The sequence below is a fragment of the Aethalodelphis obliquidens genome, unplaced genomic scaffold, assembly GCF_003676395.1.
Source record: "Aethalodelphis obliquidens isolate GAN/ISIS:26980383/991018 unplaced genomic scaffold, ASM367639v1 scaffold6, whole genome shotgun sequence".
NCBI lineage: Eukaryota > Metazoa > Chordata > Mammalia > Artiodactyla > Delphinidae > Aethalodelphis > Aethalodelphis obliquidens.
This window is the reverse complement of record NW_020837950.1, coordinates 46,584,150-46,609,991: the sequence shown is the minus strand read 5'-3', so window position 1 is coordinate 46,609,991 and position 25,842 is coordinate 46,584,150. Positions and strand designations below refer to the sequence as shown.

Genomic DNA, 25,842 nt, shown 5'->3' with positions numbered 1-25,842 from the left:
CACATGTGCATGCACATGTGTTATATATGTGTAGATGTGTGTATATATACACACACATGCATGCACTAGTACATGTGTAGTTTGAGCCAATTTCCTAAGAAATTTCCTATAGAAATATTAGAAAATACTATTCATAGTTTTTTATAAGGCTGTTCATTACATTTTATAGGTGTTTATAGGTAAAAAAGTAGAAGCAATTTAAGTGCCCAAGTCTAATGGGAAAGTTGAATGAATTACATTTTATTGGTACAATGGGCTATCATATATCCATTAAGTCATTTGTGGAAGAATACCAAATTATATGTTAAAGTGTTGATATATTGTAAAAACATGTTACACAATACTATATACAGCATAATAATGCCATGTTTATCTGTATCCAGAAAAAATAACTAGAAGAATGTCTGCCTAACTGCTAACAATGACTATGCTTGAGTGATGGACTTATAGATGGATTTTTTTCCTTATAATTTTCTGTTTCTCAAGTTTTCTGTAGTGAATGTGTCTTATTTATGAAATAATTAAACAAAATAAATGTTACATGTTTTTTGACATATTTGTACCCTTTGACCCAGCAATTCTATTTTTCGGACTATATCCTAACATGAGAAAATAAACAGATACACACTTAGGTACTTACAACTATGTTCTTTCTGACTTGTTTATAGTAATAAAACACTGGAAGCTACTTGAATGTCCAACATTAGGGAATTGGTTTTAAAAAAATAACTGCATTCATGCAGTGAAATATTGCACAGTCTTTAAAATCAGATTCTTGAAAATATTTAACAAAGGGAAATGCTTACAGTATATTCAGTTAAAAGGTATATGGACAGAGAGATATGTAGACATAATATAATTACAATTTTGATTACCTAAAAAAATTTAGAATATACATTAGTGTTTTAACAGGGCTAACCACTGGGTGGTGAAATTATTTATAGGTTCTTTTTTTCCTTTTTATAATTTTCTATGCTTTCAACATTTGTAATTTTTATAAACAGAAAGAATATGTAAACAATAAAGAAGCTTGTTTTTTGCAAGTAATATTAAGATACAGTATCTATATGAACATGATCCCTCCAAATATTTTTTCAGACTATCATTTCTACTCAGTTTATTGCTGTACTACACAGTGAGATAAGAATGTATAATATTTTATTTTAATCCCTGGGTCTCTCTGACAAACAATAGGAAGAATTCTGACCAAAAGATTTGCTTTGCTCTATAAAATGCTTAAAACAACAGAGGAAAGGAATATTCAGAGGGCTGGCCTCAGTCTCACTCTGAACAGTGATATAAGGTTTCTTAATCATTTACTTGTTCAGAATCTAAGTAGGCAAAGGTCAAAGCAGTTTCAAGTTCAGTGTTACCTCAGGTGTAGCCTTCCTCTCTGATGCAAGGACCACACCTGCAGAGTGAAGGTTTTTTGAGTTCATTGAGAGATTTTATGCCTTTGACAAAGCTCTAGTAATAGCCTCTGATTGAGCGACAAGGCAAGTAACCCTTTGGCTAGACTCAGGGAATGCAAGTATATATACATGTATACTAGGAGGGCTGTGTGTGGGGGATATATTTATGTTCTTAATTGCTTAAGGCTTAGCATAACCATTGCATACTGCATGATAGATAATAAGCCTGAAGAGTTATCCGTGTGCTACCACTAATGTATGGACTCAATGAGTATTTATTGAAAGCTTATCTGTAAAACATGGTTCTGGCCATATGAGATTAAAAAGACATAGTCCTACCTTCCTTCCTAAATGAAAACACAAAAACAATTGCGTGAATTTTACATACTCTCAATGTTTCTTCTCCAATAAAACAGACAAAATTATAATTGATATTTACTGATTTTCACTTAAATTTAGTGTGATATAATTTTAAAAGTTCACTTTAAAATCATTGCCACATAGCCCAAGCATATCACCAGTGAAATTTACCAGACACATGTATTTTTAAAGTTTGAGGTAGTTCATGTAAATATTAAGGATAGAATGCAGTATAATATGATTTTTCCTGATGAAATAAAGGACTTACACTGAGTTTTTAGACTCCATGCAGCTCATTCAATACTTTCAAATTTTGTGGTAGGCTTTGAAAATATAAATGGGCAAGAATTTTTGCTTCCCAGATGAACAGGCAGAAATGAAACCAAGTTTAGATAAAGATCAGACCATCAATATAATTGAAAGGTGGAAAGTGAAAGGGAAGGAGAAGAAATGGAAAGCAAATATATAGCTTTGGAGAAATAAAGCAAAAAAAATTTTTAAATTTACTTGATTTGTCCTTTCTCCACGTATGTTGTTCTATAAAACCCCACGAGCGAGCCATTCAGCCAGCCGGCGAACTCCATGGTCAACTGGTAGAGACCCTTGCCACCGTTGGGTGCAAGCTCTTCATCTGTCTCCACTACCACATACTCCTGCTTTTTGTATTCGAAGCACCGCCTGACTTTCACCTGCTCCCCAGAGGGCTTCCTCAGCACCGGGAGCTGGGTGATCCTCGTCTCCCGGAGGTGTAGCCACAGGTTCCGGGTGGGTGAGCTCACGTTGATGGAGATGTTCACTCTGCCCGTGTACGTGTCCTCCTCCAACAGGGGCTTCACCTCCAGGTCGTAGTGCACTGGGTTGATGAAGTCCGGCAGCCTGAAATCTTTCCAGCCTCCACTTTCATCTTCACTGGCAGGGCAGACCCCCTGGTCCTGTGGAGGGCTCAAAGTGGGAGGCCTCGAAGTGGGAGGCCTGTGGGAAGGAGCCTGGGTTGTGCCCTGTCCTCCGTCGGTAGAGTCACACGATCTGGTCAAGCCCACGGAAAGTCCTACTATTAATCCGACACCCACCACCACCGCACAGATGATGGCCACATGTTTCCTTTTAATGCAGTATCTCTTAGAGCCTTCTCCCTCCTCCAAGATCATTTTTGTTTCCAAAGTCAAATGTTACACATAAAAGGTTGTTAAATTTAACTAACTAACGTCAGCAGTCTTCCTTTTTCAATTGGAAGGAATTCCCTGGTTTGGCAGCCTGCTTTCGCCTTTCCCACACCTCTCTCTCTCTGGCTGCTTGAATCTTTTCCTCTCCCTTCACGTTCCCACTAGACACTCAAGGATGAATGTGGAATCAAGGGGGTGGGGTAAGGACTCCAGAAGAGGAGCTGAGCTGGAGGAAGAGGACTGACGAGAATATTGTCACGGCTCCTCTTACAAACAACGCATCCCCCACTCCACCCCTCCTACCGGAGTGAGTTAAATATAAAACAGGGCTTTGCTTATCAGCCAGTGGGAGGATGATCCTTTGCCAAAGCTCTGTCAGCAGCTTTCGAGGAGAGAACGTTTGGGAAGAGGTGTGCTTGTGATGGAAAATCTCACCCTTTGCCACTGAGTCTGTGGCTTCTTCCTGTTGTGTGCGCAGTCTCTCTCTCCTAACCAAAGGGCTTTTTGCATCTCAGCTATTTTTTAGGTAGCTGTGTTTTCTTTTCATTCTTTTTCCTCATCTTATGTAAACATTCAGATTCTACCTTTTGCCAAAGTCAGGTCCTGGAGTTCCGTGCACAGAGTGATACATAAATTCAAGGACCACTTAGGTAGTGAGTAAATATTTGTTGAATTGGTGGATTAGTAAAACATGGCCAGGTCACCCTAAATCAGTTCAGTTGATGCTGGATGAAAGAGAAAAGGAAACATAAATTAGTCAAAAAGCAGTACTGGAGCTCAAAAGCGTAAGAAGAAAAAAGAGAGACAGAAAAGTAATGGGTTGGAAGGACAGAAGGACAAGGAAGATAAACTTGATTAACTTGTTAGGTTAAATAACTAAACGCTTAGATAATCTTGTCTAAGTGAGATTGAATTCTTTAGCCTAGAGTGTGGTAGATGACGTTTGGAGGAGATTCCAGATGCAAAGTTGGCTGTTGAAAGATCTGTTATCTGCCCAAACCTATTGCCTCTGAATGAAAAGCTCAAGATGATAGAAATCACAATAATGACTTCCATGTTTATGAGTAGCTAAGATGTATACATCCAAGCCATCTCTAATAGTAGCAGTACAATCATAAATATAAAAAATTAGAGAGCATTCTATATGCCAGGCACTATGCTAGGTACTTCATAGAAGTTATCATTTAAGACTTACCAGCAACTCTATGAGACTGATACTATTATGATGCCCATTTTAGAGGTGGAAGGACTGACATTCAAAGAGGTAAGTCATTTGCTCAAGGTCACAGCATTGGAGCTTGAACTCAGGTTATCTGAGTCCAAAATCCAAATATCTAACTATACTGCCTCTGTTCTCTGAAGAGGAAAAATGTTTAAGGGTTAAGTAACCATGAAAAACTTGGTCAATATTTCCCAAAGTGCAATCCATGGATAATATTAATAGATATAATTAATTAATTTAATAGATATAATTGCAAAGCAGGCAGTGCTGTGGTAGATAGAGTTAAGAATATTCTTTCACTACTTTACATTCTTCCAGAGCTTCCAGATGGCACTACCATCACACTGTGAATCTCCCAGATAGGATATACTATTGTGTGATTTCTATATTTAGTTGATGAGAGAGTTTGTTTGGTGAGATACCTTTTGAGGGTCTTGTGTTCCCACACTCTGAAAAATCCTACTTTAAACTGTTCCAAGTTATAAATTAGACACACGGATAAAAAGAGAAGATTTTAAGAATGAAAGGGTCGACTTTGCTGTACGCATTTCTATTGTTTTCTCATAAAATGGTAGTAAGAGAAATAAAGTTAAAGGCAAGAGGGGTATATTTTTCTAAATCATAGGTTCATCTTGTTTATTAATTTCACATTCTGAAGTAATCCTAAACTTTAATCATAGTATGTTTAATTTTGGTAAATCAACTTTATGAACTTTAGCCTTGAAATCCCTTTTTTATCAGAAATATCATCTGATGTTTCACTAAATGTTTCACAGGGCAAACATTTTAATGTGTTCTCCATAAATTAAAAGGAAGGTGTGGATCAAATTTATCTCAGCATAATGACTGGAAAAAAATGAAAAAGAAAAGGATTTTGAAGAATGTACATAAAATTATATTAAACTGGAAGCATTTTTTAAAAATCTCAGCTAAGGCAAACATATATAAAACTCTTAAACTCAATTTTGTCTAGAAAGACAGCAGTCTTATCACCAGGTCCCATGTTTGCACTAAACTGAACAAAGAAGATAATAGACCTTTGGAATAAGGTGCACTTAAGGGGGTTTGAGAATGGCCACCTGCTATCAAATATCTCTCCTGTTTTACCTGAAATTCCACCATAAGGGGTTCATTATTTATAGATAAATGCAATTTTTTGCTAGCAGAAATAAAATACCTTAAATCCATGTACTTTGTGTGTGTGTGTGTGTGTGTGTGTGTGAACACGTGCATAAATTTTTAGTCTAAGGCCCAACCACAGCATTTTATTAGTACCAACCTAAAAGAGCCGCCTGTATCCAGTGAAGGGCATCACATCTTATCCATGTCAGCATATTAGGGTTGCCTGAGGTGATAGAGGTAAAACGTCCAGCCAGACAAGTGGGAGTAGCAGAGCCAGCCTGTGCACTAAACACATTTAGGGTCACCATATTAGGGTTTACTAAATATAAAGCCCCAGCTTTCATAGTTGGTAATGCTGCACTCCATTGCAGCAGTTCTTGCTGTCCTTCTCCCTGACACTGGAACACTGAGTCTGTGGCAGGAGGCTCTTGATCTTGAAAGCCCTTGTTCCAGATCCAATCCACAGTGAAGGTCAAGGCAGCCACTGGCAGGACACACACGCACACACACACACACACACACACACACACACACAGAATCTACTCCTATAATGAGACCAACGAACCATCATAGGCACTCACCTAGTTAAACAGTTTATATTGATTAATCTTATGTTGAAAAATCTACATTACATGTAACTACTTTGGAAAGGCTACCTCTGGTCAGTTTCCATGTAGGTTCAAGCCAGAGGAGTGAATGCACAGCCATTCACTGTAGATCATAAACCACACTCCCCCATAGCTTTTGACAATGTGTATTACCATCTTGTACCCCAAGTACCAATCCAATATCTCTCCCATATAGGACACTCAATAAATGTTCATTGATTGCTTTTTGAATAAACAAATGAATGTATAAATAAAAAGGAGGAAAAAGAACACCAAGAATCCAGAATGGGAAGGGTTAGTGGGCATAATATGCCAGAAATGTTGAGATAAAATAAATTCAGTTCAAATTGCAATAATGACTAGAAAGAAGTTCCCTGGAGGTGAGGACTTGAAAATCATTCCTGATCTTGAGAAGATAAGGAACTTCCTGGCTAATTCCTTCCCACAGCAGGTAGATTGATGCAGGAGACCCACCATAATACTGAATACACAGCATATACCTCCCTTTTTCACTTGGAGCTTCAGTTTAAAACTCTTCTGTTAAGTCTCAGGAATTACACATACCCTTCTATGTACATGGGGTGCTATTGGCTGACCAGAGAACTCAGAGCATCACCAGAAATGTTGTCTATAACTAACACCACAATGTGATTATTTGACTGGCTCTTCACTCCTATTAGTTGATCATAGCTGAATGGTTCAGGAGAAAAAACAAAAATGGCAAGCTAGAATCACAATAGAAGAAGCAGAATCTGCAAATTGGGCTATATTATATAAGGAACAGGGAGAATCAGAATGAGTTTCTTTCCATCTTGCCACAGGGTCTCAATTATCAACCATGTCAATTCTATAAACCCCATGGTCAATCCAAGTATTTCCAAACTTTAAAGGTTTAGTTGGAATTACAAAAGGAGAGTACCATTGCATTTGATTTGGACGACCATGCATTCTAAATCCATATTGGCAATGTTCATTGTGATCCTGGTCAATTATATTTTATTTTATTTTCTATTCGTCATCTTTTGTGTGGTCTCAGCAACTGTTTTAAAACGTTCAGTTGGTCTTAAGACCTAAGTGATCTCTTCTGACTTTTTCCAAGAGCTGAAAATAGCTGCAGATGTCAGGCAGAAGGTGTTCATCAGGCCACATCTAACTTTTGTTGGTTGATAATGATGAATTTGTCCAATGGTAGCACAATAAGAGGAACTACACAGTAGGGAAGACAAGGAGGAAAAGAGTGAGGAAGAGGGTCAAGAGGTAAGAAAGAGGAGGGGAAGAAACATTTTCAGAGAAACTGATGAGAATAAACTTCCAAAATACATTCAACACGGGTTCGTGCCCCGGTCCGGGAAGATCCCACATGCCGCCGAGCGGCTGGGCCCGTGAGCCATGGCCGCTGAGCCTGCGCGTCCAGAGCCTGTGCTCCATAACGGGAGAGGCCACAACAGTGAGAGGCCCGCGTACGCAAAAAAAAAAAAAAGAAACAATACGTTTATGTCTTCTCTATTTTTGTTGTTTCCAGACTGATTTGAGAATCCTTCTGTAGGCTTTTCTGGACACACAGACTGTGCTCATGATGTTCCCCACCTACATAGTCCGTGGGCACCAGGGTTTCATAAGCCACAAGCAAGAATCACATTCCTGTTTCTCATTTGGATGGCTCTAGGTAGAATTGGTGTACTTTACCTACCTCTGAAAAAGTGTCTGTGAGCCACTGTTCATTCATTTGCCTTTCAGTCATTCAGCAAATATTCAACCACTCAAAAAATATATATTAACTCAATAAATATTTACTTTTCAACAAATATTTACTGGATAAGGAATTCTAGGATAAACTTTAAAATGTGGACATTAAAAGAAATGTTAATAAATACTCGTAAAGACATGTGTGTAAACCCCTGCTTTGTTCTTAGAATGTATCAATAGAAGTTTTGAAAATATTCAGAAAAGCAAAGAAAATAAAATGAAAGGATTTTTATTATTTCTATAATTTTAAACTGCTTTTATATTGGATTCCCTAATGTGCAATAATACGTTGGGAGACAGTGGCAGGACATAGAAACAGCAGAAGAAAAATAATAGTGATAATATAGTCTAGATTTCTGTTCTAAGAATTTCAAAATTATCAATTTTCTCAGTGCACTAAACAATAGCTCTATATTCTGAGTTTTAAAACTCCCTGAAATGCTTAATTCATTCAACATTTCCTTTCAGCCTTTTGTATTGTCAAAATTCTTGGCAATATTTTCTTCTCTCTCCTCTCCTATCTGCAGAAGTCTGCAAAAATAATGTTGGCGTAGAGAAAATATCTCAACCAATGTTCATTTATCCCACAAAGAATCCAAGTGAATTATACTAGTAATGGTGATTTTGGATCTCGTTCCGCACAAAAATTCTATTAGACCCATTCTTCATCTTAAGTAATATTATATCTCTCAGGGGAAAGGCCTGTAATTTTCCAATTTTTATTTATTAGCACTGACTGGTTTGAAAATTTCTTTATTACCACATTAATTTTTTTAACATCTTTATTGGAGTATAATTGCTTTAAAATGTTGTGTTAGTTGCTGTTGTATAACAGAGTGAATCAGCTATAGGTGTACATATATCCCCATATCCCCTCCCTCTTGCATCTCTCTCCCACCCTCCCTATCCCACCCCTCTAGGTACCACATTAATTTTAATAAAGTTATCTTTAATTTTTGTTTTTTTGGAAGTGAAGATTTTAGCTGCATTAAGATGATCCGAGACATCCATATGAGCAACGGAATGTTTCTCTATTGGAGCTCTCTTTTCTTGGCATATATTCTGTTTTTTGTTTATTACTTTCTTTGTACGCTTGTGCCTTAAGCTGAAAAATTGCGCCCCTAAAACATATCCACATTCTAATTCCTGGAACCTGTGAATGTTACTGTACATGGTTTAAAAAAAAAAAAGGTCTTTGTCGATGTGATTAAAGAATCTTGAGATGGGGGGATTATTTTGGGATTATCAGGTATCAGGGTGGGTTTGAAATGCAATCTCACATGTTCTTATAAAAGGGAGGCAGAGAGAGATTTTATGCACAGACACACAGGTGATGTGAAGATAGAGCAGAGAAAGATTTGAAGATGCTGGTCTTGAAGATTGTAGTGATGCAGCCACAAACTAAGGAATGCTGGCAGCTACTAGAAGCTTTTGTAAGAGACAAGGACCAGATTCTTCCTTATAGCTTCTGGAGGAAGAGTCGCCATGCTGACACCTTGATTTTGGCCCAGTGATACAGATTTTGAACTTCTGGCTTTCAAAAATGTGAGAGAGTAAATTTCTGCCATTTTTAAGCCACAAGCTTGTGGTAATTTGTTATAGAAGCCACAGGAAATTAATACAACAGTCTTTAGGTATTCATTCAACAAACATTTATTGAGAACCACAATGTGCCATATATTTCAACTGATCGAAAAGCACTAACTAAGAATACAAATGAAAACAGTCTCAGAGTAGAAGAGTTTTTCTCAAGTAGAAAGAGTGTTGGAATAAGATAGAATATTGGCTTTTGGGACAAGGCATACTCTCTTCTTTCATTCACTTCTGATTTTCTAGAGATACACTTAAGAACTCTGTTTTTGTTCTTCGGGAGCATATATAGCTCTTACTCAAGGTTTTAAAGGATTTTTATACATTTATTTTCCAGTTGCCTTCACCATGGAATATTTGTTAAGAGGGTCCACAAATTATTTCTTCAGTGAATAGGATGTATGTGTTTCTATAAAAACATTATGACTCCTGGTAATTCCCTGGCGGTCCAGTGGTTAGGACTCAGTACTTTCACTGCTGTGGGTCCAGGTTGGATCCTGATCAGGGAACTAAGATCCTGCAAGCTGCGTGGCATGGCCAAAAAAAAAAAAATCATGACTCCCACTGAATTTATCTGAATCATTTATTAAGTTTATATCTGGGGGGAAATTTATATTTACTTTTGATTTGGAAGCTTTAATTCTAGATGCTTTTCTTGGTCAGGGATGTTGCAAATCCAGGGCAAAATAATACTGGATAACTATAAATATAACTGGATAATTACAAATAACTATAATAATACTGTTTCTTGTGGATGTAACAATTCCTTCTATCTTCTGAATACGTTGCCTCATTTACTTCTGCTCTTGTCATTGATGGTAATCTGGTGAATTATTTAACTTCTACATTTAGACACTTTCCTTTGATGTCTTGATTTTCATTAGCTTTTAAAGGGCTTTCAGGTGACTTTTATTCTTGGTTTATCTGATATCTTTTGCATCTGTGGTTAAGATATTTATATGCATATATTGCAACGGTTAGCTTGATTGCTTAAAATCTCTATTTGGGATTCGGACACATCTCCAAGTGTGAAATCATCAGGTATAGCCTACCATGGGTTGGAGCATATGAAAATTTCAGATGTCTTGGAGAAAGAATTTCTTTTGGAGTGTATAAGTCAGGGATGCTTTTAGTTCCAAGTAAAGAAAACTTAGCTAACTATGGCTTAATCTATAAAGATGTCTAATGACCTCCCATAACAAGAAGTCTGGAGGTAGGGAGTAGCATCTTGGTTTGGCAGCTCTGTAATGTCATCAGGAAACTAATATGTGACTATCTATTCATTCCGTCACCTTTATTATGGGATCCCAAGCTGGTTGTCACAGTTACGGCTATGACAATCACTTTCAAAAGCAAGATGTGGAGGGTGGAAGAAAGAGTAAGTTTCTTTCCCTTAAGAGTTCTTTCCTTTTATCAGTGAAGAAAATAATTTCCCAGCGGTCCTCAGCAGGCTTCCCCTGACATTTCATTCAGGAGTCCTGACTCACCTGGCCCTTCTGTAGCTTCACCTGGTGGAGAGGTATGTGATAGAAAGACTGACTTGAAACAACACCAGTTTATCTCTAGAACGGCACACATTGCTGGCGCAAACTCAGGATATTTGTTGGCAAATAAGAACGGAGAAATGGCTGTCGGCTAGACAATAAAGACTGCCGGCACGTAGCAAGGAGCACAAACACTGCCTGAATAGATCTTATCTGTGGAGAGGGGAAGGACAAATCTGAGAAGAGCAGAAAGTTTGTGCTTCCTACTTATTTTCTACCTGCTGGCTCCATCCTCCCAGCATCTCAACTTAAGGTTTTTTGTTCTGTTTTCTTATTTTTGTTGTTGGTGGTGGTTTTTTAGTGTTTATTTTTGTTGTTGTTTTTTGGCTCTCCTATTTCCTGTCTCCTCGCAACTTCCTAAAATCATCTCCGTAGCACTATGGAAAATTTTTCAATAAGTCCCATTCACCGACAGGATCAAGTTCATGACATGGTATTCAAAGCCCCAATTCCCTTCACTCCAGAAAGTTCCTGACATCTCAGAATCCTTTTTCAAATTTACCCCAAGCCAAATTGGTCTGTTGATTATCTTGCAAACATACATTACCCACTGCTGTCATGACACATTTGCTTGTGCTGATGCTCCTGCCTGGGTTTCCCTTTTTCCTTCCTCTTCTCTTTTAATCATTCTCAGGACCCAGCTTACCTCTCTTCTCAAGTAAACAAACATTCACTGATCCAGATGGACCAAAATGGTCAATCCTCTTTACCTCCTGTAAACACACTAGATGTCATTCATTTGTCACTTATTTTTAGTCCAGTCCTCAAATGGCCGATTATTCTGTGTATTAGTAAATGTAGTCTAACTGCCCAAACAAGCAGTACCGGTATGTTATTTATTTCTCACACAGGCCATATCCAAAGTGGATATTTTTGTTAGTGAGCTCTCCTAGATAGCACTCCTCCAAGTCAGGAGTTTAGGCTCCTTCCATCTTGTGGTGTTGCCCTCTTCAATGTATGGCTCCAAGGTTGCCACAGGAAGAGAAGAGAACAAGAGGATCTCATACTGGATTTTTTTTTTTTTTTTGCGGTACGCGGGCCTCTCACTGTTGTGGCCTCTCCCGTTGCGGAGCACAGGCTTCGGACGCGCAGGCTCAGCGGCCATGGCTCACGGGCCCAGCCGCTCGGCGGCATGTGGGATCTTCCCGGACCGGGGCACGAACCCGTGTCACCTGCATCGGCAGGCGGACTCTCTACCACTGCGCCACCAGGGAAGCCCTCATACTGGATTTTTAATCACCTTAGCCTGGAAGTTACTTTCACTCACAACCATTGGCCAGAACTAGTCACACAGCTCTTCATAAAAGCAAAGGGGGGCTTCCCTGGTGGCGCAGTGGTTGAGAGTCCGCCTGCCGATGCAGGGGACACGGGTTCGTGCCCCGGTCTGGGAAGATCCCACATGCCGCCGAGCGGCTGGGCCCGTGAGCCATGGCCGCTGAGCCTGCGCATCCGGAGCCTGTGCTCCACTACGGGAGAGGCCACAACAGTGAGAGGCCCGTGTAGCGCAAAAAAAAAAAAAAAAAAAAAGCAAAGGGGCTGGGACAGGCAGGCGGCAACAACGACTCTAGCCTTCAGGAGAGGAGCATGTGTCTTTGGTGGTCAGCTAGCCATGACTGCCCCATGCTGGCCTCCCCTCATTTTAGGATGATTTTGCTAGTATGCTGTAGTGACTCAGAAGGAGAAGAAGGTCATATGTAGAAGAACAATGCTGTGCCATTTGCTATTATTTTTATCGAGTCCTAAGGCCGTATCCAAGGCAAAGTGCCTTCTCTCTTCAATTCTTCTCTCTCAATAATTTCATGTATAAAAATTATTCACCTACATGCTCATAGTTTATACTTATTTCCATCACCACTGCTCTAAATATTTATTTTGACTTGATTTTTCCTGAACAGACTTGTACTGTGAGGGGGATGCACATAAAGTGATTTACTCTAGGTTCCACACTGCTTCTAGGGATGGCTTAGGTACAGCAACTCCCTATTTTGTTTTCCAAAGGTCAGTTTATTGGCACTTCAGAATACCATAGAAACAAATGGAAGTAAAGGTAATTGCATTCAGGTGGAAGGAAAGAAGAATGAAATGGAATGAAAAAGAACCAACCTTCATGGTACATACTTGGTACCAGATGTCTTTTATTTGCTGTCTTTTTAATGCATCCAGCAATGCTATGAGTTAGTTATTATGGGTCTCAGCTACTACTAACCATACCATGCTATCTCCAAATCTAATAGAAGGAATTTAGTACTATTTATGGGCTAGTCCAGACTTCTCCATGAATAATTTTTTATTTTAGGTACATTATGGACTATCTAGGTCTTTGCAGCTAGCCTAAGCAACAAATCATATTTATAATATTGTTTTTAAGTGAAAATGTACTACAAGAGCCAACACATAAGACCTACTTATTTTTCTGGTCGTCAGGCCTGTCAGGACACTGGGAGAGTCCCCTTCCCAACATGCACACTGCATTGCATGGTGCCAAATTCGTAGAAGATATTATACAGGTAGAGTGAGTGGTTAAATGATAATCAGATAAAATTTAAGTTGAAAGAGAAACTAATTTCCTCTTTTAATTATAAATTTAAAATTGAACTGTTTATATAACAGCATTTTCTCAGATTTTCTCTCTAGAATATTAACCAGTTTTGATTATGATACCACATATAACTGTTTTAATTAGAATCTAATATAGGTTTATGGTAGAAAAAAAGAAAATGCACAAAATGTAATATATGTGGCCTTACATTAACTGATAAAAGCAGACAACAAAGTGATATATACAATATGAAACTCCTGTTGTAAAATATGTATACATAGAAAAAGACTGGAAAGCATAAATCAAAGTGTTAAAAGCAGTGATTTTCTTTGGTGATATATAAAATTATGGGAACTTTCTTTTGCAGTTTTGTGTTATTGTTCTTATTTTGTTTGTGTAGAGTATTTTCCTGAAGATATGTTATTTAGTATTTAGGAAAAAAACACGCATATACATATTGTTATACAGGGTCAAGTCTTTCATGGAAAAATCTAGATATTTATCTGCATCTGTTACTTCCCTGTAGTGTAATAATTGTCCTCCTAAATCTTGATCCATTAAGTTAAATAAACTAAGAAAAGATGTTTATACTGTCTCTAGAAAGTACAAATCCATTTCCTGTCATCATTTCATATTTCCAGTTGATTAGGATAAGTTAAATTATGTGGGTTCCCCTTTTTGCACTTTTCCATAAATCACATTTTTGATTGCTGACCTCCTATTTCGGCTGAGATTTCCACTCCATGTATTATCCACTTCCTTCCAATCTTCTTTCCCACATCTCACCCACCCCGCCCATCCTGAGGCCCTCTTTCAGACATTGTTAAGCATTATTCCTCCCCTTGGAGACTGTGTTTTACAACATGGATTACAAGACAGACAAATAACAAATATACCTTATTAAGCCTTTATTAAAGACATCTTCACATTCAGACCCATATGTAGATAAAGCAAATGTTTCACGTTTTAAAATCAGATTTTTTTCTTCAAGAAAAGCTTTATGAATTTTTTTTATTTTTAAAATTTTTTTAATAAAGTTTACTTTTCTCATTCCTGAACAATATGATTTATACCAAGGCATAGTAATCTTTTAAAAATATAAGTCATATTATTTCCCTGCTTACAACTTTCAATGGCTTCCCAATGCAGTTGAAACAACATTGAGACACTTTTCTACGGCCTGCAAGTACCTCCAAGATATCTTTTCTTTTTATCCCTCAGGCTCCATTTTTCAAGAACTTTCTGTTCCTTAAACGCTCCGGAGTCCCATTTTGGGACTATTTCCTTACTTAAAACATGTCTCCCCAACACCTTTGTAAGGCTGCCTCCTTCTCACAATTCATGCCTCATCTCCAATGCCTCTTCCTCAGGCAGGGCCTCGCTGACTACCTTAGCTTCATTATCACTGCCCTTCTCCCTCTTCTTTCACACTGTCTATCCCATTACATTACATCATAGTTCTCATAGCCTTCTCTCCACTAAGATATTTCACTTAGGTTTTCATTAATGTGTATTGTTTGTCTTGCCAAGTAGAATATAAGCTCCACAGGGTAGGAACTTTTTCTTGTATCCCTATTGCTACAAGTGTGCCAGCACATGGTAGGCACAAAATAAATATCTCTTGTTTGGGGATCTAAACAAAAATTGGCTTTGAATCATACACAGTACCTTGCCTTGTTGGCTCCAAAAACGGCTGCAGGATCTGCAGCTCAGGACCTTCTATCTTTGAGCAGGGAAAGTCCTTTCTCCCAATTCCTTTAGCCTCTATTTATCACCATTCTTGAACTGTCAGTGCCTTTTCAGGCCACCACCAAAAGGGCAATTGTCCTGATTCCACTTTTACCTTCTGACTTTCAACAAGTTCCTGAAAACTGTTAGTTTCTGTAATGGAAAATCAGCCTAAATCCATGAATCTCGCGGTTGTTCTTTGGTCTACAAAGGTGAAACTATGGTGCTGTCATCAGCAGGGTGTGTGCTTGTAGTTGGATTGTCACTTATCTATCACATCTATGCCTTACCCCTGAATCACAGCATTTTTCTGCAAGGTTGGTCAGTAGGACTTAGTACTGAGTCTGCTTTAGAACTTAGGTCAAAATGGCAATTATGGAAATTAGCATGATTTCATTAGCATCACAGCCTAACCAGTTTTTCTAATTCATCTTAAAATTGTATTCAACCATAACTTATTTAAAAATAAAGATAAATTTATCTTTCATAAGAACATGGGAATTTAGAGCTGCATTGCAATTTAGGTATGACCTAGTTTATAGATAAGAATATTAAAACCCAGGGTGAGGCTAAGTAACCTTTCAAAGGTCAATGAGCCAGGTGAAGGCACAGCCACATTTAGACACCCAGTCCAACGCTCTTTCTACTACATCTAGTGAAAGTCAATGTTCATTAGTTATCGGATTAACTATTTTGCAATATTTAATAATTTTTCTCATCGTAGTACCTGGTACATAGAAGGCAATCAATAAAATTGGCAATACATGAATGAAACATTAACATGAAGTTCTTAAAAACATTTTTAAGGCTTTTGACTTCAATATGGAATAGCGATTATTATGTCTTGTTGCTTTTCATTTATCTCTGTCTTTTGAGGTTGTAAAACACAAGCATGGCTGTTATACACAATGACTTAAACAATATTAATTTACATAGTTCTCTGATTCTCACATGTTTCATTTCACACACCTCTGCCTGATGAACACACCCTGGGATGTGTATCCATCTTTGTATTCATAAGGCATATATATAATTCCACTTCTGATGTGACTAGCATAGAAATGTTATTTTATTTACATATTGGTAGTTATTTCTAAAAGGAAAAAGGTGGAATTCCTGGATTTAATTATCAATACTTATTCTTCACACAGAAGTGACTTTAAAGTATTTTGCACTGGAATAATAACAAAGATTTGGCATTATAGTTGAAAAAATATCTTTGAATCCTCTATGCACTCATAATATTCAAAAATTTATATGATAGGGCTTCCCTGGTGGCACGCAGTGGTTGAGAGTCCGCCTGCCGATGCAGGGGACATAGGTTCGTGCCCCGGTCTGGGAAGATGCCGCGGAGTGGCTGGGCCTGTGAGCCATGGCCGCTGAGCCTGCGCGTCCGGAGCCTGTGCTCCGCAACGGGAGAGGCCACAACAGTGAGAGGCCCGCGTACCGCAAAAAAAAAAAAAAAAGACGACTTCCTTAAATTTCAATCTGAAGATTAATTATAATGGTGACAATAATTTTATGAAATACATTGCCAAACTTCATTTAAGATGTTTTGAAATTAAACTTTATATTTTGAATATAAATCGAGCCAATTCAGGAAAAGGTCCCATAATCCAAGAGAATGTTTGGCTTTCACTTATAAGCCATGCACTGGAGGGTTCATCTATTATGTTCTAAATGTAATGACCACTTTTCAGTGCTTTCACCTCCCTGGTTGCATGTACCTCTCTTTAACTTGCCCCAATTTACCTTTGTGCTGTAGGAGAGCACGCAGCATTATATTTACCTTCTTCATGGGTTTAATTTTTTTCGTTTGTCCAATTCCATGAGTCTTAACTTTCACTAGCTCTATTTAACACTTCTCTTGATATATGTAGAACATTATTGCTTTTCTATGTCCTGGGGGAGGGAGGAGTAAATAGCACACTCCCTCTGCTTCATTGACAAGCAGTTCCACATTCAGCAATTTTCTAGCATCCAGTCTATAGGATACTTCCACAGACAGCAGAAAAATGATGCTACCAATCTTGCATGAACATACACAGCAGTATCGAAACAACTTTGTCTAATTTAGTCACGTTCACTGAATCAGGTAATGATCAGAATGATGGGCAATTCTTCGCGCTATTACATACTCAATGAAACAGTACCTGCCTTATGAACGATGTCTCTTCCTCCCCATCTTGGTGAAAGAAGAGTTTAGAAGCTATTTTGTGGGACCACCACGGCTGGAGAGCCCAGGAGAAGCTGGGATTCAGCTGTCTCTAGGATGTAATGCTTCAGAGTTTCTACTGTAGGGAGTGCTGAATTTTATAATTGTTTACACCTTCCCTTTCTTGAAACTTTTCCTTTACCTTTGAAGGTGAGTCTGTGAAGTGAAAGTTATAACAAAATGAGTCATAATGAACCTTGTAGAAGAAAAAATTCAAAATCTGTTTACCGAAATCCTATTAAGCACATCACAAGTCCCACTTCTTCCATGAGACCTTTTTAAACCAACCCAGTTAGTGATTACACATCCCTCTGAACTTAAGAATATGATTGTTTTCTCTACCACTTGTTTTATAACCCATGACATTTGTTCTATTGGCACTTCATATTGTTATTTACCTCTTATTTACCTTTCCTTCCCTTGTGCTACTCTTAATAAATACATGACTTACTTCCCCACTAGATCATAGGCACTTCCTTGTCAGATACTTCTGTATTCTTTGAAGCACCTAAAACTATCATTTTTGTGAAGTTATTTTAAAAATTAAAAGATGAATTTATTTCCATGTGGGTGAGTATAGGTTCTTGAAAAATACAATATCTGCTTTAGACAGTAGCCTTTGTAAGAACTCAGAGGGGGAGCGAGGGTTTCTTAGGTTGGAGCATCTTCATGCATGGCAGGTAGAATAAGATATCTTTCTCTACAGCCCTGCTCTGGAGAATCACCCAGGCCTCATGTAGGCATGTGCTGGGCTGCTTTGTATCCACTTGAAGTATGGGTAGTGAAATAAATCTGGCAAACGTGACCATGTATTTTCAGCAGGGGTGTTCTTGTTAGCTTTATCCCACTCCTGAGCTAGCCCACAGTGTGTCCCTTTTGTATTCCACGCCAGATCCACAAGTAAGCAGGCAGACTGTGCAAAGTTCCACAGCAGAAGTACTTGCTATGTTTTTATGTTCTGTGAGGCATTCTCCTTCTCATGGGTTGAATTGTTGAGAAGAGGTGGGTAGAATTTTAATTATGTGTGGGTAAACACTTTTCATATATGGTGTTTGAACCTGATGTAAAGATTTAGGACAGATTTGCCTAAAAATCCCAAGAGTTGTATTGGTAAAAAAGAGATTGAGACCCCAACCCGAAGGCAAAACCAACCAGGTTTATGCCCCTCCCCATAATCTCCCTCATTTTTTGATAGACTGTGGATTATTTCAGTATTATGTAATCTGCTATGCAAACACAGCTTTAAGTCCCTTCTTCCAATAAGATTGCCATGCATAAACCTGTCTTGTTTAGACATTCTCAAAGTGCCACTTCTTCAAATCATTCCTCTCAAGATGGAAAATTATTGAAGTCTGTCTGATATTCAAACTTTGGGTGTACTTCCATTTATAGCCAGGATTGAATAACAGGGACCAAATTTATCCTTCCATCTGAAACTACAAAGAAAAGGAAAATAATACATGAAATTATATGGTTTTCAGGACACCAAACATCAGGCAACATAAGACAGTTATCCTTGAAAGACAGGAAACAAATTAGATGAGTCCTGCTTTTGCCCCAGCTTACTGCTTTAAAAGAGTTTCCAGGCTGTGGTGCAAATAGGAGGAACACAGGAGGAGTTAGCAGACTCCTTGAGTTGTGTTGATGGAGCTGAGAATCCAGGGAGACAAAGGCAGCTAGAGTTCAAAAAACAGAGTACTAAAGAGGAGGGAGAATCCAGAGCTATACAGAGTGTTCCCCTGACTATGCAACAGTATACTCATTACTGTATATGTGTGAGGAAACTATCAGAGGCAAGGAAATCCCCCAGAAGACTTAGAGAGATGAGTATGAGCACTCACACAGGGCTGGGTATAGTTCCTTTTCCAGCCAGCCAGTTGGGAAAACCTCAATGTGCCCAAGACATAAGATAGATTGTTCAGAAGGGTTTAGCCTCAGCAGTGGGAAAAAATTAGCCAAACACTGAACATGGCTCTGGTCCCACCTAATAAATCTTAAAAGCAAGACCCAAAGGGATAAAAATGTTTCCTACTATCTTAATTGTATCCCAGAACAAAGCTCAATATTGATAGGAATAAAAAAATATCCAACATTCAACATGATAAAATTCACAATGTCTGACATCCAATCAAAGATTACAAGGCATGCAAAGAAGCAGGAAATTAGAATATTTAAATAGATGGAAAATCAATCAATTGAAACCAGAACTGACATATTAGAATTAGCAGATAAAAACACTAAAACAATTATTATAACTGTATTCTCTATGTTTAAAAAAAGTTAAGTAGACATGGAAAAAATAAAAATAGCCAAACTGAACTTCTAGAGATAAAAACTATGATGTCTGAGTTGAAAAATACACTGGATGAGATAAATAGTAGCTTAGACACTGCAGAAGCAAAAGATTAGTGAAGACATGGTAATAGAAACTATTAATTAATGGATCCATGTATAATGACTGGGTTGAGGGAAAGCATGGAAGCTCCTCGGGAAAAAAGTTTCCATGAGGGTAGAAAGAGGCAGAATTGGTGAGCTGATCCTTGGTCTGAGTGTATAGTCAAGGGGGAACTATGGTTTTGGGTCTGTGGGGTCGCAGACACCAGAACCACTCCCAAATTAGTCATCCACCTTGGTGGGGTAGGGGGTAGGGAGCCTTTGTACTTAGGGTGGTCTGAGTGAATTAAGAACTGTCACGTTGGAGGCTCAGACCAATTTTAATGCTAACATTATGGCTGTGTGATGACTTTCCTATCTTGTACCTGAAGAACCACTCTGGTGATTGCAGCAACCATCACTATGAAGGCAGTAGTAACATGCTCCAGTGCAGGCTGTGGTGAATGGAGAATTTTCTTGGACTCAACAGGTTTCAGCTGCATTAACAGGCAGAAGCCATGTAGCCTATTCTGCACACTTAGCTTCTCATAGCCTTTGTGGAGTTCATCATTCTCAGAGAGGATACAATCAATTCTGGTTCTATCTGCAAGCCAAAGGCAAACATGGCTGGTCTTTCATAATAAGTAAGCATTCTGAGGGATTTGGGGGTATATCAAGGGAGGGAGAACCTACCAGAGAAGAGACTATGGTGTTCCTTTTAGTGTGGCCGTGTGTGTTATACTTTAAACTATCTCTTATTGCTCCTAATGGATAGTTATGCTCCAAATTGAAACTTAAACACTCCAGTTACATAGGAGAAGTTGAGGTATATTTCTTAGCTCTTTATCTGCTAAAATGTTTCTAGAAAAAAGTAACCAAATAAAAAGGAACAAATAATCCTAGAATAGAGATTTTATGGAAATTCTGCCCAGTTTAAACTTTGCCTTCAGATTCCACTAAACTTCATGTATTATTTTGCTTTGTCGTGAGTGACAAAGAGGAAGTTATTGAGATGACTTTGCAACTCTTACCCAATTCCATAACCCCTTTTTATCTACTACCACTATTCTGACTGGTTATAGCTAATACATGTGTGGATTTATTATGTGCCAAGTACTGTTCTACAGATTGAGTTAACTCATTAAGCACAGTTCACTTATGTCTCAAATCTACCCTTTTCTATTCCTAAAAATAAAAACACCATCAGCATGTGAAACGTTTCCTGTGGGAAAAATATGGGGTGTAATACAAATAAATGCTGTCTGTACAAGACTTAACTTGATGTAGAATTAAAATTACTTACTTGTAGATTTCACATGATGAAACTTTATTTGGATTGTCTTTTCCAAAAACCTTAGTATTCAGACGTGCTTGCACTTGAATGTAACGATTTAGGGCCTGTTACACAAAAATAGTTGTAACTATATATAAAGCCACGTAAAACATTAGATCTATAAAAATACTTTTCCCTAAAGTTCATAAAAGGAATGAGAGGGAGTGGTAGAAAGAGATTGTACCAATTTGAACAGAATTGCCCATACATGCAAACCTCAAAAATTCCAATAGTTTGTTACTTTCAAGTAAATCTGTTTCCAGAAATACAGTGTCTTCTGTCTCATTGCAGTGGAACTCTACTCAATAGTCTGTACTGGCCTATATGGGAAAAGAATCTAAAAAAGAGTGGATATATGTATATGTATAACTGATTCACTTTGCTGTACACCTGAAACTAACACAACATTGTAAATCAACTGTACTCTAATAAAAATTTTTAGAAAATAAAACAGAGATTAATCCTTTGTCAGTTGCTTCATTTGAAAATATTTTCTCCCATTCTGAAGGTTGTCTTTTCGTCTCGTTTATGGTTTCCTTTGCTGTGCAAAAGCTTTTAAGTTTCATTAGGTCCCATTTATTTATTTTTGTTTTTATTTCCATTTCTCTAGGAGGTGGGTCAAAAAGAATCTTGCTGTGATTTATGTCATAGAGTGTTCTGCCTATGTTTTCCTCTAAGAGTTTGATAGTGTCTGGCCTTACATTTAGGTCTTTAATTCATTTGGAGTTTATTTTTGTGTATGGTGTTAGGCAGTGTTCTAATTTCATCCTTTTACATGTAGCTGTCCAGTTTTCCCAGCACCACTTATTGAAGAGGCTGTCTTTTCTCCACTGTATATTCTTGCATCCTTTATCAAAGATAAGGTGACCATATGTGCATGGGTTTAGAAGCAACTGACAAAGGATTAATCTCCAAAATTTACAAGCAGCTCTCATGCAGCTCAATAACAAAAAAACAAACAACTCAATGCACAAATGGGCAGAAGACCTAAACAGACATTTCTCCAAAGAAGATACACAGATTGCCAACAAACACATGAAAGGATGCTCAGCATCATTAATCATTAGAGAAATGCAAATCAAAACTACAATGAGATATCATCTCACACCAGTCAGAATGGCCATCATCAAAAAATCTACAAACAAATGACGAGAGGGTGTGGAGAAAAGGGAACCCTCTTGCACTGTTGGTGGGAATGTAAATTGATACAGCCACTGTGGAGAACAGTGTGGAGGTTCCTTAAAAAACTAAAAATAGAACTACCGCATGACCCAGCAATCCCACTACTGGGCATATACCCTGAGAAAACCATAATTCAAAAAGAGTCATGTACCACAATGTTCATTGCAGCTCTATTTACAATAGCCAGGACATGGAAACAACCTAAGTGTCCATCAACAGATGAATGGATAAAGAAAATGTGGCCCATATATACAATGGAATATTACTCAGCCATAAAAAGAAACGAAATTGAGTTATTTGTAGTGAGGTGGATGGACCTAGAGTCTGTCATACAGAGTGAGTTAAGTGAGAAAGAGAAAAACAAATACTGCATGCTAACACATATATATGGAATCTAAAAAACAAACAAAAAAATGGTCATGAAGAACCTAGGGGCAAGACAGGAATAAAGACGCATATCTACTAGAGAATGTACTTGAGGATATGGGAAGGGGGAAGGGTAAGCTGGGACAAAGTGAGAGAGTGGCATAGACATATATACACTACCAGATGTAAAATAGCTAGTGGGAAGCAGCTGCATAGCACAGGGAGATCAGCTTTGTGCTTTGTGACCACCTAGAGGGGTGGGATAGGGAGGATGGGAGGGAGGGAGACGCAAGAGGGAAGAGATATGGGGATATATGTTTATGTATAACTGATTCACTTTGTTGTAAAGCAGAAACTAACACACCATTGTAAAGGAATTATACTCCAATAAAGATGTTAAAAAAAAATAAAATAGAGGCTTTATTTTTAACAACTCCTTTTACTTCTGTCTCTTCTTTAACATGTTTTTCACTTTTCACTAAGTATTTAGATAAGGATAAGGATATAATGATCTAAATGTATATCTGTGTCTAAATCCATATCTATATCCTTATCCATATCTTTGTCTCTCTCTATTTTATCTCTGTCTCCATCTATTCACAATGTAATAGATTGCTGGCATGGCAAGATGATTGAAATAATTCTTCTGTCCCTATATGCTTGCCACTTAGCACTATAGCTTTTTATCACTCTTCCCATCAAGAGGTAAGGCCTATTTCCCCATCCTCAGAATATGTTTACCCTTCTGACTTGCTATGATCAATAGAATAAAGCAGAGGTGACATGGTGTGGCTTCAAGGGCTAAGTCTGAAAAAGCCTCGCAGGAGACAGAACCTCATAAGGAAGGTTCTCTTTTCTCCAGAAGGAAGCTTAGCACATACTCTCCAAAAAAAGTAATGATAAAACTGGATAAAAATTTTCAAAAACAATAATTTAAAGACTCTGGAAATTGACCAGAGACACACAATTTAAGCAGTATTGATGCAGGAAAAATGACTGAACTGCTGTAATAACAGTGAGAGTCTGTGGAGTTTTAGACTGGGGGTGCTTCCGTTCTGCATTCCATACCCCATCAGCTCCATAGCACAGAGTCTACCAGAGTGGCGCACACTGTGAGAACAGGCAGCCTAGTGCCTGAATGGGCCAATTGATTTGGAACAGAATGTAAAAAACATATGCCCAAGGGGGTATTGATAAAAATAACGCTTTCTGGCAAATATGCAGGAAGGCCAACATTGCAGTTAGTCTGAGATCACACTGCTTGGAACAAGTAACAGATCAGCAGATCAGCCAGAAATTTAACAAGGAGATCTAGGAAATGAGATAGCTAAAGTGGGTTTGATAAGCTCCCACATATCCCTAGAGCTCAGGAAGGTTGCATGTGTGCACAAGGACATACATACACACAGGAGAGACTGGAAAGCATTCAAGCTATCTAGTTATCATTGGCTGAACATGGGGCCGTGAGGCCTTATGCATGCGAAAGTAAAATAAGGAAGAAATTTCTAAACCGACTGAAGTTTCAAAGCATTCCCCAAGCCACACATAGAGCCAATGGCAAAGGGTAGAAGCCTTACTGACTCTAAGCAAAATCTCTGATCAATCATTAGCTGCCTACTGAGTTACTCTAATTCAGGAGAAATCCTAGGGAGCCAGATTTAAAAGTAAAAAGAAAAAAGAAAAGAAAAGAAAAGAAAGCTGAGACATTGGTGGCCATACACTGCAGGTGAAACAGACTTCCAAGACTTAGTCTAGGGAAGTCATTGAACAAATTAATAAATAAACAACAGCAATGCTTTCCAGAGGGAAGAAATCAGAATTGAAAGTTGCTATAGTATATTCTCTAAAGTGCCCAATTTTCAACAAAATTATGCGACAGCAAAAAAATACATCTAGGAAAGTGTGACCCATTCACAGGGGAAAAATAAGCCAATAGAAACTATCTTGAGAAGGACCAGATGCTAGACTTAGAAGATAAAGACTTCAAAGCAAAGCAACTGTCATAAATATATTCAAAGAACTAATGAAAAGTATGATTAAAGAATTAAAAGAAGTATGATGTCAGGGACTTATCAAGTAGAGATTAGCAATAGAAAAAATAAATTATTTTTAAAAAGAAGCAAATGGAAAATCTGGAGTTGAAAAATATAAAAACTTTAATGAAAAGTTTACTAGAGGATCTCGAAAGCAAATTGGAGCTGGCAGAAAAAATGAATCAGGAAACTTGAAGCTAGGTCAATACAGATGCTCCAATCTGAAGAAAAGATAGAAAAAGGAATAAAGAAAAATGAACAGAGCCTCTGAGACCTGTGGGATACATTACATACCCACATATGTGTAATGGGAGTCCCAGAAGGAAAGGAGAGAGAATGAACACAATTTTGGAAGAAATAATAGCCGAAAATTTCTCAGATTTGATAGAAATCATTACTTTTCACATCCAGGAAGATTAAAGAACTCCATGGGGTAAACAGAAAGATTTCAACATCTGGACATATCAAATTGCCAAAAGACAAAGAGAAAATCTTGAAAGCAGCAAGAGAAGAGCAACTTATCATGTACAAGAGAACCATATTAATATGAATAGCTAACTTCTCATTAGAAAGAGTGGTGACCAAAAGGCAATGGCATAACATCGTCAAAATTGTAAAAGAAAAAATCTCTCAATGAAGAATTATATCCAGCCATGCCATGCCAAGCTTATGGGAGCCTGAGACAAAGAAAAATGAGTAATACTGATCCTGCCTTTAATTTTTTTTTATAAAATGGCAATTCTAATCAATAAGAAAAGACCAATTATTAAATAAATGATATTCAGAAAACTGGATAATTAAAAAATATTCTTACACGAAAATCAATTCCAGATGAATCAAGTATTTAAACACATAAAGGACAAAATTAGACATCTTTGAAGAAATTATGAACTTTTTTTCATTATTTTGAAATGAAGAAGGACTTTCCTTTTGTTGCTGTTGTTTCCTTTTTGTTTGTTTTTATTTTTATTGAAATATAGTTGATTTGCAACGTTTCAGGAGTACAGCAAAGTGATGCAGTTATACATATTCTTTTCTATTATAGGTTATATTGAATAAGGTATTGAATATAGTTCTCTGTGCTATACAATGGGTCCTTGTTGTTTATCAATTTTATATATAATAGTCTGTATCTGTTAACCCCAAATTCCAAATTTATCCCTCACCCCCTTTCCTCTTTGGTAACCATAAGTTTGTTTTTTATGTATGTGAGTCTATTTCTGTTCTGTAAGTAAGTTCATTTGTATTTTTTTTATACTCCACATATAAGTGGTATCGTATGACATTTGTCTTTCTCTGTCTGACT

At 37.7% G+C, this 25,842-nt stretch overlaps 1 protein-coding gene and 1 long non-coding RNA gene across 2 annotated transcripts in view; one reads left to right on the top strand and one right to left on the bottom strand.

The window, feature by feature from the left end:
* The window catches only part of ENPEP (glutamyl aminopeptidase), a 104,571-nt gene extending 101,501 nt beyond the window's left edge, over positions 1-3,070 (bottom strand). The window contains exon 1 of the mRNA XM_027103514.1: positions 2,280-3,070. Within this exon, the coding sequence (XP_026959315.1) occupies positions 2,280-2,920 (641 nt within the window). The 5' untranslated portion in view covers positions 2,921-3,070. The remainder of the gene's footprint in view (positions 1-2,279) is intronic.
* The window catches only part of LOC113619016 (uncharacterized), a 148,107-nt gene that overhangs the window by 22,234 nt on the left and 100,031 nt on the right, over positions 1-25,842 (top strand). The gene's annotated exons all lie outside the window — the stretch shown is intronic.